The sequence below is a fragment of the Canis aureus genome, chromosome 9, assembly GCF_053574225.1.
Source record: "Canis aureus isolate CA01 chromosome 9, VMU_Caureus_v.1.0, whole genome shotgun sequence".
Taxonomy (NCBI): domain Eukaryota; kingdom Metazoa; phylum Chordata; class Mammalia; order Carnivora; family Canidae; genus Canis; species Canis aureus.
In genome coordinates this window covers 7,294,865-7,308,631 of record NC_135619.1, presented here as the reverse complement: position 1 = coordinate 7,308,631, position 13,767 = coordinate 7,294,865, and the positions used below count along the sequence as shown (strand labels likewise).

Here is a 13,767-nt window from a genome sequence, read left to right as displayed (position 1 = left end):
AGGGACGCGCGTCCAGCTCCTACAAGCTGACCCGCAAGGGAACTCAGGATCGAGGGCGATGCCAGGAGAGGACCTGGCCAGATCTGGGGATGTTCATCCTCCCTCCCACTTGCCCAGCTGTGGGGATTCCCGCAGTGCCCTTGGCACCAGCCCCATAGGTGTGAGGCCGAGAGTATCACTCGGGAGTTCCCGAGCCACCTCCTCTCAGCTGGCAGTTCTGCAGACATATCCACCCCTGAGCATCAAGCTGAGGTCCTGGAGACAGGGAGGAGGATTAGGGGGAAATGCAGACATGTAGTCCACCTAGGATCTCTGCTTGGCTACCACTCCTATGAAAAATGAACACACCGATTCAAAGCAACACAATCATCCGCATTTTATTTGCATCTCCCTTTGCAGGTTGTTGATTTTCCACCCTGCTCTTCCCACCTGGGTTCCTTCAGTCCCATCTCCCTCAAGTTCCCCCATGCAAGGGAAAAAGATACTGGTTGGTTTTTGCCAAGGTAGACATAGCTTTCTCAGCAGGCCTGCCCTACACTCTCAGGGGAAGTTTGTATCCAAGGGTACAGCAACAGAGGGAATCCTCACAAGAGGATACTTTGACCACAGGGAAGGCTGGATCTTTTCACAGAGCAGAACTGATTTGGGGGGTGGGGCGGGGTGTAAGGTGAGCAATATATTAGGCAGAGGTGGGAAAGGAAAGTCAATGAATACTAGAAGAGAACTCAGGTGTGGAGCCCAATCTCTGCCCTGGTGAGGTCTCTCCAGGTCCTCAGAGGTGGGATGGTGTCCCTCCACCCACTACCACTGTCTCCCCAGTGATGTAGCTGGCATCTTCAGAGCACAGGAATGACACGATGCCTGCACAGTCATCTGGCTTGCCCATCCTGGAGAATAGGGGCAACAAGGAAGGTAGTGAAAATCAAACAACCCCTGATCTGGCCCACAGGGAATGAATTTGTTTAATCAAGAAGTATCAGGTGATTTATCAGGACCAGTGTACAAGCTTCCTGTCAATCAAATAGGATTGGCATGATGATGAGCTGTCGTAATAAATACTGTATAAATACTGTACCCTGCAAAACCCACCACACATTATATTCAATAATACAGAGATACTTTGGTTTTTAGAGAACTCAGGACAGCAAAATCTGACGTCATACAGATAAACTGGTGAGCAGCGATTTTATTTGTTTCGCGTGTGTGTATACTGTTCCAGTGTCTGGGAGTCTGTGAGACAGTAAATGGTTTGTTTAAAACGGTTGCATTTGTATGGCTTCAATTCACAGACAACTTTTTCAGGAATCTATTTTTGTCCCTTAAAGTCAGGTTCATTTTGGGAGAATGTGCTAATTCTCAGTGCTTGTATCAGTGATTGCATAGTTAGGGAACACTGTAACCTAACTGCTGTAGAATGGTCTAGAGGTGGGCAGAATGGTCACTTCAAACCTAGAAGGCTGGATTAGTGCGGTTCTCCATCCTAGCTGCACATTGTAACGTGCAGTGAAAAAAGATGCTTAGGTCCTACACTGGACCAATTGAAAAAGAAACTCTGGGAGTAGAGCCTGAACATATGTCGTTTCACAAGTGCCTAGATGATTCTAATGCACATCTAAGACCAAGGATGTAGACATTCACTGGGGCTCCAGGATGATGGTATTCTGACATGTCAGCGAGTTGTGAACTAGGTGTGCGGCTCATGCCTGACATCAGAAAAGCTTTGGGCGCACCTGAGGGGGTCTGGGATGTTTGGACCAGTAAAGACTAGGCATTGCTGGAATGTGTACTTGAAGGGACAAGACAGGGTAGCCAAGAGCTGGAGGCAGGGAAGATAGAGGAAGAGGAGCCAGACAAAGGGGCCTGAACAGTTTGGCTAGCCCTGTGGGGAAGAGGTGAGTTTTCTTAGCAAGGGGAGTTTTGGGATGCCGTGAAGCTCTTCAGTCCTTTTATCTGTATTGGAGGATCATCAATTTGAGCTTTAGAAACATGGCTTTTTATTCAAAGGGAACTAAAAAAAAAAAAGGTTCTGGTTTTGGTCTTGGTCCCTGGGCGCTAGGGTTGCCCAGAGATGGAGGCCACACCCAGGTGGAGAGAGAAGTCAGGGCTTCTCCCAGAGCAGCGCTCTGCTGAAACCCAGAGCTTCTGTGTTTGGTTTCTGCAGTGGGAGAGGACCTCTAGCACGCGCCACTGTAGTGATGCAGTGCTCATGGACTTATGAGGTCTGTGTTTGCGGCAGAGGAGAGCTCGTGTTGGCTGTGGGACCAAGTGACAGCAAGCTGTGGGCTGTGTGAGGGACGAGACCTTTCGTCCTGGTCCTTCTCAACCCTCCCCTGTGACAGCCTTACCTTCTTATCTGCATGACTTTTTTAATGCTCTCCTCCCTTGCCTTGTCCATCCAAAGCTGTGGGAAAAAGGGACATCTTTTTATGTGGCAGAAGAGGAGACAGAGAGGGAGAAAGGTGCATGTGGGGTCTTCTCTGGACAGGTGGCTGGAAGGGGGGAGGTTGTCCAAAAGCCCAGGGTGGTGGGGGTGGAAGATACTGGGGTTCGTCATCTGGGAAGATACCCTTCTAGGGTCCTGGCAGTCCTCACCACTTTGCTGAAGCTAGTCTTAATGAGTCCTGGTGCCAGGCAGTTCACTCTAATGTTCTTTTGGTCGAGCTCTCTGGCCAGGTTCTTGGTGAGGCCCAGCAATGCTGTTTTACTAACATTGTAGGGGCCTAGGCCCTGGGGAAAGGAGACAGCGGGTCAGCGTCTTTGTTTCCAGTTCATTCTTGGTTCTTACTGTAAGGCATAAAGGGCAGTAGATAATAGAGGAGTCTCCTAAAGGGAGGGTCCTAGCTAGAAAATTGTCTTGTGGGAAGTCACACATAGGTTAAGGTTTGTAGAGGCAAGGTGTCTATTTTGTCGGAAGGGGCTTGGTGGTGTGATTCTAAAAGGGGACATATACTTCTCAGGGTGACTGGGAGAGTGGAAAAATGTAGGATCGGGGGTGGGGGTGGGAATGGAAGTGGTAAAGAAGGGGGATCTTACAGGAAACGGGAGGTAGGCTCCTATGGAGGCCACAATCACCACTGAGCCACCTCTGGAAAAAGAAGAGAATGATCCTCTTCCCAATGGGATCCTGGCCCTCAGCCCACATGAGGTCTATCATACCCAGGCTCCCTCTTACTGTCTGTACCCTCGTTTCTCCATCTCTGGCACCACTGCCTTGGTCATGAGGGCTGTGGCCTTCACGTTAATGTCCAGGATCTGAAACCAAGAGAGAAGAAGGAGAAAGAGCATGAGGTAAGAGCTGGAGAAGGCAGGGCGATGAGGACTCCCAGGGCGGATTTCCTGAGATGTTTGTTGGGTCCTGGTACAGATCTCAAAGATGGTTTGCCTGGAGCCTGCAAGTGCAGGAGCCGAGGCCAGGGAGAAGCCCCTTTCAGAGGCTTATCCAGCTAGAGAATGACATATTAGGTTCCTATGGGAAACAAAGGAACCTGGTCTATCTTGTTTCCTAACCAACCGAGCACGATTTGGCCTATATTAGCTGGAATACTTTGGATTTGAGCTGGATTTTCTGTATTTCTTCTGACTAGGAAGAACCTGGAGTTGGGCTGGCCTCCTGGACATCCCCCAGAGTGGGCTGTGCTGCTCAGGGAAAATGTGGCCTGACCTCGGGCACTTGGGGTGGTTCCAGCCATTTCTCTGGCTTCTGAGCTGAGGAATCAGATGCTTTTGGCCCTCCGGGATGGACTGTCTGGATGGACATTTATTGGAAAGTGGGATCCTGAGGGGGTACTTTTGAAACATAGTCTACAGTCAAACCCCACATCCATAATTTAAAACAAATGCACAATCCTCATTTACATTGTTCTAGTTACTGCTGGGATATTCCCCTCCCATACCCTCCATGCCGACTTATTATTTAAAAATTTTTAATCTTACAGAAAAGTTGAAATAGAAGTACAATGAATCTCTAGATATCGTTTACCTAGATTCACCAATTGTTCACATTTTCCCCCATGTGTCCTACCTCTGTAGCTGCATAATTTTTTCCTGAACCACTGAAGAGAAGTTGCAGTCATCACAATGCTCTATCAGTAAAACTTTAGCATTTTTTCCAAAGAATAAGGACATTTTTACACACCACCAACCAGTATCACACCAAGACATTCAACATTAGTAATAATGATTTTGCCAAATACGTTGTCCATAACAAAATCTCCCCAATTGCCTCCTCAAATGTCCTTATTTTTAAAATCCAGGGTTTAATCAAGGATCAACCACTGAATTTATATTTGATGTACTGTGACATTTTAAAAAATGCAAATTAAAAAGAAAAATTACTTAGTTTAAAACTGATTTTCATGTGGTCTTTATTCAGACTGCTCATGAAAGATGTTTCTTTACTTTAAAGAATATCAATCAGGAACTGACTCACTGAAGTGCATTTGGCACTTTGGTCTTTATGTCTGTGAAACACTGATAAACAAACTATAATATTTTAGTATCCTTAAACTTCAGTGTTGAGAAGTTATTGATGACATCAGAATGAAAAGCCAAACCAGGGGAGATCATAAAAAATTCAGCATTTCCAAATATGTGTGAATATTAACCTTAGTAAACAAAGACAAATATTTTAATTAAGGCTTCATAATTAAAAGCTGTAGGTATGTGAAATACATCACAAATATAATTATGTGTGCTCACATAAAAACCTATATTCCACACTTGAAGTTAGACATCTGGATCTCAGATTCTCTTGACATTGCGGTTAAGAAGGAAAGAGCATGGGTCTTTTTCAAACATTGTATGTTATAAAGTGGTAACAGGTCATTTCGCTTGACTAGCAGCTATTAAAGTTTTCCAGCTAATGAGAAATCGTTCTTTTTTGGCAGCTGAAAAGGGGGTGGGGAGGGTGTGTGTGTGTAGGCTTAAGTGTATTAGTTATTGGCATCGAGCTGCCATGTCTCTGCTGGAAAAACACCAGGAAGAAGAGCCTGGATGAGCAGGTGCGGGGAGAGAGATGGGGAGTGAAGCAGAAGAAGGCTAGCAAGGAGCAAAGGGAAGAGCCAAACTGGGGAGAAGCAGAAATGAAAGAGGGGCAAGGATAGAGGAAGCCACCTCCCACTGCCCTTCACCAGGTGCACTCCAGGTGTGGGCAAATTACAAAGATTCCTCATATGTACAGAGGCACTTGACAAATGCATTCTAAAAGCAGCCTGAGTTTGTTCTGGCTGTTTGCTGAGGCCTTTCTCCTGCTCCTTTAATCGCCTCTCACCTTGTCCCACACCTCCTCAGTGACATCCATTAGGTTTCCAAAGAAAGGGTTGACTGCAGCATTGGAGATCAGGATGTCAATGCCCCCGTGAAGGTTCACAGCCTGGAGAGAGAGGCATAAGGTCTGAATTAGGACGGCAGGTCAGTGAGGGAGGTGCATTTATCAATGTGGATAAAGATTTTCTTCTTAGGAACAAATTGATGTCAAAATGACATCTCTTTTTCTTGAAACATTTCCCTCCCCAGCTTCCTTAAGTTCTGCTAAACATTTTGGGTCTAGTTTCTTTTGTGGTCTTTTCTTCCTGCCCCCACTTCCAGGGTTGTTGCTGACCTTTTACTCTTTCCCTTTGGGGAGCTCCTCTATTCTCATGGCTTCAGGTCCCACCTCAAAACCTACTTCTTTGGAATATTACTCAGCCATTAGAAATGACAAATACCCACCATTTGCTTCGACGTGGATGGAACTGGAAGGTATTATGCTGAGTGAAATAAGTCAATTGGAGAAGGACAAACATTGTATGGTCTCATTCATTTGGGGAATATAAAAAATAGTGAAAGGGAATAAAGGGGAAAGAAAAAAATGAGTGGGAAATATCAGAAAGGGAGACAGAACATGAGAGACTCCTAACTTTGGGAAACGAACTAGGGGTGGTAGAAACGGATGTGGGCAGGGGGTGGGGGTGACTGGGTGATGGGCACTGAGGGGGGCACTTGATGGGATGAGCACTGGGTGTTATTCTATATGTTGGCAAATTGAACACCAATAAAAAATAAAAAAAAAACCCACTTCTAGACTTCTTTACTTTTCGCACCAAGTCCCATTTATCCAAATGCCTACTGTCCAGTTCTCCTTGACTGAGTTACCATGATCTCAAACTCAATCTGTCCACACCTACCTGAACAGAGAAAATGTTTTATTTATATATTTATTTTGAGGGGGGTAAAGATTTTATTTATCTATTTGGGAGAGAGAGTGTGAGCATGAGTGTGGGGAAGGGGCAGACAGAGAGGGAGAAGCAGACTCCCCACTGAGCCTGGAGCCTGACATGAGCTCAGTTCCAGGACCCCGAGATCATGACCTAAGCCGAAGGCAAACACTCAACCATTTAGCCACCCAGGTGCCCCTCAGCTAATATTTTTTATTATTTTTTAAAGATTTTTATTTATTTATTCATGAGAGACAGAGAGAGAGAGGTAGAGACATAGGCAGAGGGAGAAGCAGGCTCCCTGTGGGGAGCCAGATGTGGGACTTGATCCTAGGACTCCGGGATCAGCCGCTCAACTGCTGAGCCACCCAGATGTCCTGAGAAACTGTTATTTGTTTGTTTGTTTATTTATTTATTTATTTATTTATTTATAAAAAAGATTTTATTTATTCATAAGGGACACAGAGAGAGGGAGAGGGAGAAGAAGCAGGCTCTTCATGGGGAGCGTGATGCAAGACTTGATCCCAGGACTCTGGGATCACAACCTGAGCCAAAGGCAGACACTCAACCATTTAGCCACCCAGGTGCCCCTTGAGAAACTGTTTTTTTTTTTTTTTAAAGATTTTTATTTAAAAAAAAAAAAAAAGATTTTCATTTATTTATTCATGAGTGACACACAGAGAGAGGCAGAGACACAGGCAGAGGGAGAAGCAGGCTCCCTCTGGGGAGCCGGATGTGGGACTTGATCCTGGGACTCTGGGGTCATGTCCTGAGCCGAAGGCAGACTCTCAGGTGCTGAGCACTCCGGAGACACTGTTTTATTTTTATTTTTATTTTTTTTTATTTTATTTTTTTAATTTTTTTATTTATTTATGATAGTCACAGAGAGAGAGGCAGAGACATAGGCAGAGGGAGAAGCAGGCTCCATGCACCGGGAGCCTGACATGGGATTCGATCCCGGGTGTCCAGGATCGCGCCCTGGGCCAAAGGCAGGCGCCAAACCGCTGCGCCACCCAGGGATCCCCGGAGACACTGTTTTAAATGGACTGACAGGACATCACCACTGGGAGGGGCCTTTAGATCACTCAGCCCAATGCAGGTGAAGAAACTGAGGTCCAGGGAAGTGAATTTCTCAGTAATGACATATGAGGGTTGGCTAAGGAACAGGAGGCCTGCTCACTGGGTCTTTGGGAAAGGCCAAGTGATCTGCTTAGGGCACAACCTAGTTAGTGGCAACAGATCTGAGCATGGTTTCCCTTCTACCACAGAGGTAATTCTTAAGAGCCCTCTGAAAGTGAGCTGGGGTCACTATGAAAGTGGCTACCCAGGAGCCACAGTGGGGAAGACACCACCAGCCTGGGCTTAAAGCAGTTTCCCACTCAGTTATGTCATTTCTCTTTCCCCTCCCCCCTTTATTGGCATGGAGGTGGGGAAGATTCAAGGCAGAAACCGAGATTTAAACTGGGGAAGCCAAGATACGGCAACATCTCACCTCGCTAATAAACTGAAAGTAGGCAGTGAAGGCATGTGCCAGAGTAACGAGTGGCCAACCAGAATCTGCCAACGATACGTGGCTCTAAAACCAGACTATGCATTTACCCAGAACAGGCGACTCTGATGCCTTGGGCGAGCAGCACTAAATGGGCCCTCAATCAACTTTGTGCTTCATGATTTGGCACACAGAGGGGTGTTATTAACAATGTGTACCATCTGCTGGCTCCCGTTTTAACCAATTATTCTTGCTAACCAGGTGCTAAGCTCAGTTGCTTCCACACCGCGGAAGGAATGCTTGGGCTGTCAACATGTAAATTTAACAAAATTTAAAGTCACAGAAGCTTTTGAAACCAGTATCAATATACTGTCTGGTGCTCTCTTTAAATTTTGGTGTCTCGGCACAAAGCTCCGGTCACCTGTCTTGGCTCTGTGTAAGTCTTGGCTATGGACTTGTGATGAGCGAAGTGTAGAATCAGCTAGAAAGGGGTGTGTGCTGTACTCTGCCAGTGTATGGTTGGGGGCAGGGGACCCAGCAGCTTGGAGAGGAGAAAGGTCTAGGTTTTGATTGAACAGAGAGAAAGACCCATAGAAGACTCATGAGAAAGGCACAATGACCACCCAGGTGTCTCCTAAGCCTACTCTAAATTGTGTGATCACTACACTGAAGTGGTTAGGAGTTGAGTATTCTGTGTTCCGATAGGTATATTTTTTAGAAAGAGTATAGTCAAGTGGAGAAGTGGCTGATCTGGATTCTGTTCCCCACACCTTTGAGAAACTTTGCAGTGCAGATTTGGAAGCCAGTGGATAGTAACCAGTCTTTTTATTTACTTATTTTTTTGAAAGAGAGAGAGAAAGCAAGCGCTTCAGTGGGGGCAGGGCAGGGGGGTGCAGAAGGAGACAGACAATCTCAAGAAGACTCCCCGCTGAGCTCAGAGTCCCACGTGGGGCTCAATATCATGACCCTGAGACGGTGACCTGATCTGAAATCGAGAGTGAGCTGCTTAACCGACTGAGCCGCCCCAGTGCCCCGGTGCCCCGGATAGTAACGATTCTTAAGGAGCGGCCTTCCCCACTGCAGGGTAGCAGCTGGCAACACGCAGAACCCATCTCCAATACTAATAAGTATCCTCTCCTCTCCTGGCATTCTCCACCCTGACACTGGCCATCCAAATGACCTGAGAGTTATTTTTGTCTCATCCCTCCTATTTCCCATTTCTCGACAGTGGGTTAGGAAGAAAAAAGAAAATCTCACTTGGCTCCCACTGAATGTCTCTTGGGTGTATCCATTCTGGTCCCACTGCTGCTGCTCTAGACCTGAATGACAGAAACAGCTTCCTTGCTAACATTCTTGTCTCGGAGTCTTTTCTACTCTAATATGTCTTCTTACCAGTGCCAGATTATCCTTTTCAAATCTTGCTCGAAACCTCACATGGCTTATTTCCTCCAAGAACATCTGAACTCCTTTAGGAGGCTATGGAGACCCTCGTCCCTTAAACTTCCCACCAGCACTCCAGAGCCTGTGTTCTTTGCTGTGGATTCACAGGGCTCCCCTGTTCCCTTCAGTCCCTCCTTGGCTGGCTGCTTATTTTGCAAGATCATCAGGAACCCTGTTCCTCCTCTATCTGTCCAGTCTCCCCTGCTCCCAGAGGTCTAGCTCAAGCCCCTACCTCTGAGCCAGGGCTGTAAGACAGGTTAAGTGGACCTGGTGGGGTGAGAGGTGGTTTCCCTGGTGGGATTTCGACCTTAAGTTGCTAAGCACATTTCATATGGCTAGTCAGCAAACTGGCTGATCCCAGTTGGATCTCCCAGATGGTTCTCTTCACCCTTAGGAGCAAGGTCCCGATCTCAGGCTCTGTCCAGCCACCTATGCCAGACTAGGTGACTTCCTTTCTTCTTTTTTTTTCTTAAAGGTGTATTTATTTATTTTTAGAGGGGGTGGGGAGGGGCAGAGGGAGAGGGAGAGAGAGACTCTTAAGCAGACTCCATGCTCAGCATGGAGCCCTCGATCTCAGGACCCAGAGACCATGACCTGAGCCACCCAGGTAACTTTCTCCGACACACATCTGGCTCTCTCCAATGCACATTCAAGCATCTGCCAAATGGTTCCTTAAAACAGAATGATTCTATCCTGTCTATCCTACCACTGTTTACCATTGTTTAGGGTACCCCTCTTCTATGACGATTACCAAATTATTTCTGTCACCCTTTCAATCTGTTAGCACCATCCTGTACTTTCTATCCAGGGTAGATTCTCCCTTCTACTCCAGGGCATAATGTGTGTGCTCTGAGCCTGAGAGAAGAGCAGCCTCCTTTGCCAGATAGTCGTATTTTCTTGTGTAGCTGGAAGGCTGGTGCCAAGTACCAACTCTGACACTGGCTTAGACACTTTCTTTGAGACTTACATCCAAGTGGGCACCAACGACCTGACCTGATGCTAATGGAGAAATGCCTGGTGATCTGTAGTCAGCTCAGCAGATCTGGTTTGCCTTACAGCTCTTTCTAACTGGCTGAGGGACCTTGGGATGCTACTCTAGCTTTTGGAGCAGAATGTTCCAAATGTTCCGAAACCAGGAGAATAGTCCTTGCCTTGCTTGGGTTGTTGTCAGGTTTAGAGATAACCCATGAAGGCTCTGAACAAAGTGGATGGCACACAGTAGGTGGTTGAAACATGGCGGGCTGCCTCCTGGTGGTTCCCAGGGACTCAACTCTATAACCTAAAGAACAGGGAATTGATTACTAGCCTGTAGCTGGGAACATCTATTTTGCAATTGCATTTACCCTTCTCATCTTCCCAATTAGTTTGGAAACTATTAGGGATGCCTGGGTGGCTCAGTCAGTTAAGTGTATGCCTTCAGCTCAGTTCATGATCCCAGGGTCCTAGGATGGAATCCAGCATCAGGCTCCCTGCTCAGTGGGGAGTCTGCTTCTTCCTTTCCCTCTGCCCCTCCCCCTGCTCATGCTCTTTCTCTCTCTCTCTCTCTCTCTCTCTTAAATAAATAAATAAATAAATAAAATCTTAAAAAAAAAAAAAAAAAAAGAAAAAAGATTGGAAACTACTGGAGAACCAGGGCCAGCTGTTTTTCTGGGTGACGGAAGGGATGATGCAGGGTTGAAGCATTAGAGTGGTTTTTGATTTTCTGACTGGGATGGGATGATTCTCAGAGACATAACAGAAAGGAACACAATAAAAACGTGCTGGAGGATTAGTGCGGGGAGGCAGAACTACCGGTTATGTCTTAGTTAATACTGCTGGCTTGGATCACATCAGTGATGTCTAGGAAAGCAGGGAAGGAGGCTCAGGCTGGCTCCCTTCTGCCACTCCGGGCTCGGTGCCCATATCCTTGTTGCTCACCGTGGCCACCAGCCGCTCCCGGTCCTCGGCCTTCCCCACGTGGCACACGGTGCCGGTCACGCTCAGCCCCTCGCCCTGCAGCGCTGCCACCGCCCGGTCCACGTTGTGCTGCTTCCGGCTGCTGACCACCACGTGCGCCCCGTCCCGGGCCAGGCGCCGGGCGATAGCGAAGCCGATCCTGCGGCAGAGAGAAATAACTGTCAATGCCAGGACAGGGGAAATGGTTGAGAGGTGGGCTCCGGAGTCAGAATGCCCAGGTTTGAATTCCAGCTCTGCCTCTGTTGGACGTGCTGTCTGCGTTATATGTAAAAGCGGGCTAGTGGCACAGCCATTACCGCACAGATGGACGGGCTTAACATGTTCTTAGCACTCATTTACTGATTTCCCCCCAGGGTTTTGGCCCTCGGGCTAGGTTCCTAGGAACTGATAATATCTTCCTCATATCCACCCCATACCCTATAGGGACTGAGAGGAGAGAAATGAGCAACAGCCACTTCCATGATTGAAGGGTCTCATTTGAAAGAGCCCTTGCCCCAGATACCTCCCTTACTTATTCTACATCGGTTCAAAATTATATTGTTAATTATGGGGGGGGGGGCATGTGAAAGGGTGGGTCTCTAGTAAAAAATGTAAATTTTTTACATTACTCCTGTGGGAGTAAGGGTTACACACTCTGGAAGTGTCTGCCATTAGCATTTTGCATATATTTGTATTTTAGATTTGTGTAGTGCCGGCATCTAGCAAAGTCCTGTGGGGATGAGAAATGGATAGACAAGAGCGGTGGGTGAGAAACAGGGCAAGGGCAAAATGTACTGAGCTAAAAAAAAAAACAAAAAAACCTGGACACATGGGTCTTGTGTCCTGTCCAGGTTAAGGGGCGCCAAATGCAGTGGCTGGAACATTTCCACAGTCGATGGAGGCCGTGGGATGGGATTTTTGAATCCTGAGCTCTCGGATTCCTGGTGTTTGGTCTTCCCAGACTCTAGGTGGGGCCGCTTGCCTGGGCCTTGCCTGGGGCCGCCCGGAGCCCTGGGAGCCTGGCTTGCTGGAGGCTGCTCCGAAGAGGCGCAGTTGAACCCGGGGCAGCTGTGCCAGGAGACCGGTGGGAGGGGGGCGAAGGCAAGAGGGCTCGGAGGCGCTGCAGGCCCACCATGTGGCTCCTTCCTTCTGGGGTCGGACTTGGCCCGGGAGTGAAGTCGGAGGCCGGGAAGCAGAGGTCAAGGGGTTAGTACCTGTTTGCAGAGAGCTGGGGCCCCCGAGACTCCGGGCCGGCACTCACCCGTCGGTGGAGGCCGTTACTAGAGCCACCTTATTGGCGAGCGGGTCCTGGCGCGCCATCCCGGAGCTGGCCTTCCGCACAGACCTCCACGCCCGGGCGCCGCAGGCCAGCGACAGCCCGGCCTTCTGCATGGCACCGCCTGGCGGTGCAGGAGTGCGGGACACCCGGGCGGGACGACCGCAGTGAGGAAGAGGAACCGGGACCTGGCCGAGCTCCTCGCCCGGCGCCACGCCTCCGTCCCGCCCCCAGCCCGGCTCGCCGAGCTCCGCCCCGCTCCCCTGGCTCCCGGGAGCGGGCTGCGGCTGCGGAGCGCCCCCTGCCGGCCCACGGCTGCCGCACCCTGCTGTCCTCGGCTTCGCTCTGGCCGTCCCTTTGGGGCCCGCCTCTTGGCGGGAACCCACAGACTTCCCTGCCCTCGGCAACGTCCCGCCGCTTGACCTTGTTATCTTTGCGGGGCGGGAGAGCCTTAAAGTTGGCTGTTTTTCCTTCCCAGAACTTCGAGATGCACCTCCACCTCCAAGAAAGTCTGGGTCTGTGACAGTAGCTCACAAGAGAGCAAATGTTTGGAGATTGCCAGTGGAAGTGAGGCCTGTGGTCCTTACGGAGTCATCAGGTGAGGGTCTCAGGTGAGGGTGGAGGAGCCTGGGAGACAGATGTGATGGGGAGGAGCAGCCGGGCTAGGTCTGGCACTGCCCTTCACACTGGCTGACGGTCTCCTCCATCCTCATAGGCCCGGAGGGCAGACTCTGATCACTATGGTAACCAGTGTGCAGAGGGAAGAAGATCCTCATTGGATCAGACTTCTGGTACCCTCTACTCCAAGAGGACTGCCCCATTGTACAGAGCCTAAGTGGTAGCAAGAGGGGAGAGGATCTCCCAGCCAGTGATGGAAACACAAACCCAGGGGTACTCAATTCTCCATAATCACCATGTCCCCAGATCTTAGCCTTTGTCCCAGTTCAATAAATATGTATTGAAGGTAAAAGCATTTTATAAACTGGAAACTACTAAACACGTAGTAATTTTTGCCACCATAGAGTTATTATTATCGTTGCTACAGGCTAGGCTCTTCATCTGTAAACAGAGGATGCCAGGGGAGATGATGGATAAAGTCCTCTCAAGCTATATATTCTGGATCTGAGACTGCACCCTACACTTCTGCTGAGCAGGCTGGAATGATCTCTCCTCTGGGTTTCTGAGAGAATTAATAAATCTGGAAGGCATATGGGACACTGTAGAAAGGCCCCAAAAGACCCCCAAGTATCTGTCTGGATTGGTTGAACACAGTGGCCTCCAAACGCCAGACTGAGAAGTAGTGCTGATCCATGGCAAAGTTTGCACTCCTTCAAGGCAAACTGAGACAGAGAAAGGCAATATAGTGAGATTCGTAAAGCTAAGCTTATTTAACTTGACAGTTCTTTATCCGGGGATATGTTTTGCTCCTTTTG

At 48.5% G+C, this 13,767-nt stretch overlaps 1 protein-coding gene and 1 long non-coding RNA gene across 3 annotated transcripts; one reads left to right on the top strand and one right to left on the bottom strand.

Annotated features, from left to right (window-relative positions):
- Positions 1-351: 351 nt before the first annotated feature.
- LOC144320326 (dehydrogenase/reductase SDR family member 4) lies at positions 352-12,550 on the bottom strand. Of its 2 annotated transcripts, none has more exons than XM_077908694.1 (8): positions 12,320-12,550; positions 11,041-11,218; positions 5,270-5,371; positions 3,173-3,252; positions 3,034-3,085; positions 2,593-2,727; positions 2,346-2,401; positions 352-887 (listed from the first exon to the last, which is right to left on the bottom strand). In XM_077908694.1, exons 1-8 carry the CDS (start codon positions 12,448-12,450, stop codon positions 773-775), a joined length of 849 nt encoding a protein of 282 aa, XP_077764820.1. In that variant the 5' UTR covers positions 12,451-12,550; the 3' UTR covers positions 352-772. The 2 variants fall into 2 exon arrangements, with proteins under 2 accessions (XP_077764820.1, XP_077764821.1); XM_077908695.1 differs by having other exon boundaries at positions 3,182-3,252; positions 12,320-12,547.
- On the top strand, positions 12,040-13,304 carry LOC144320327 (uncharacterized). Its single transcript, XR_013385854.1, has 3 exons — positions 12,040-12,264; positions 12,813-12,932; positions 13,050-13,304. It is a non-coding gene; the product is annotated as an uncharacterized LOC144320327 (long non-coding RNA).
- Positions 13,305-13,767: the final 463 nt, after the last annotated feature.

Excerpts from the sequence above, each read along its gene's own strand:
- LOC144320326 (XM_077908694.1), bottom strand. The coding sequence starts at position 12,450 with ATGCAGAAGGCCGGGCTGTCGCTGGCCTGCGGCGCCCGGGCGTGGAGG. Across the intron at positions 3,253-5,269 it reads CTGAGGAGGTGTGGGACAAG|ATCCTGGACATTAACGTGAA; the intron begins GTGAGAGGCGAT and ends TCTTGGTTTCAG. Across the intron at positions 3,086-3,172 it reads GAGAAACGAGGGTACAGACA|AGGTGGCTCAGTGGTGATTG; the intron begins GTAAGAGGGAGC and ends TTCTTTTTCCAG.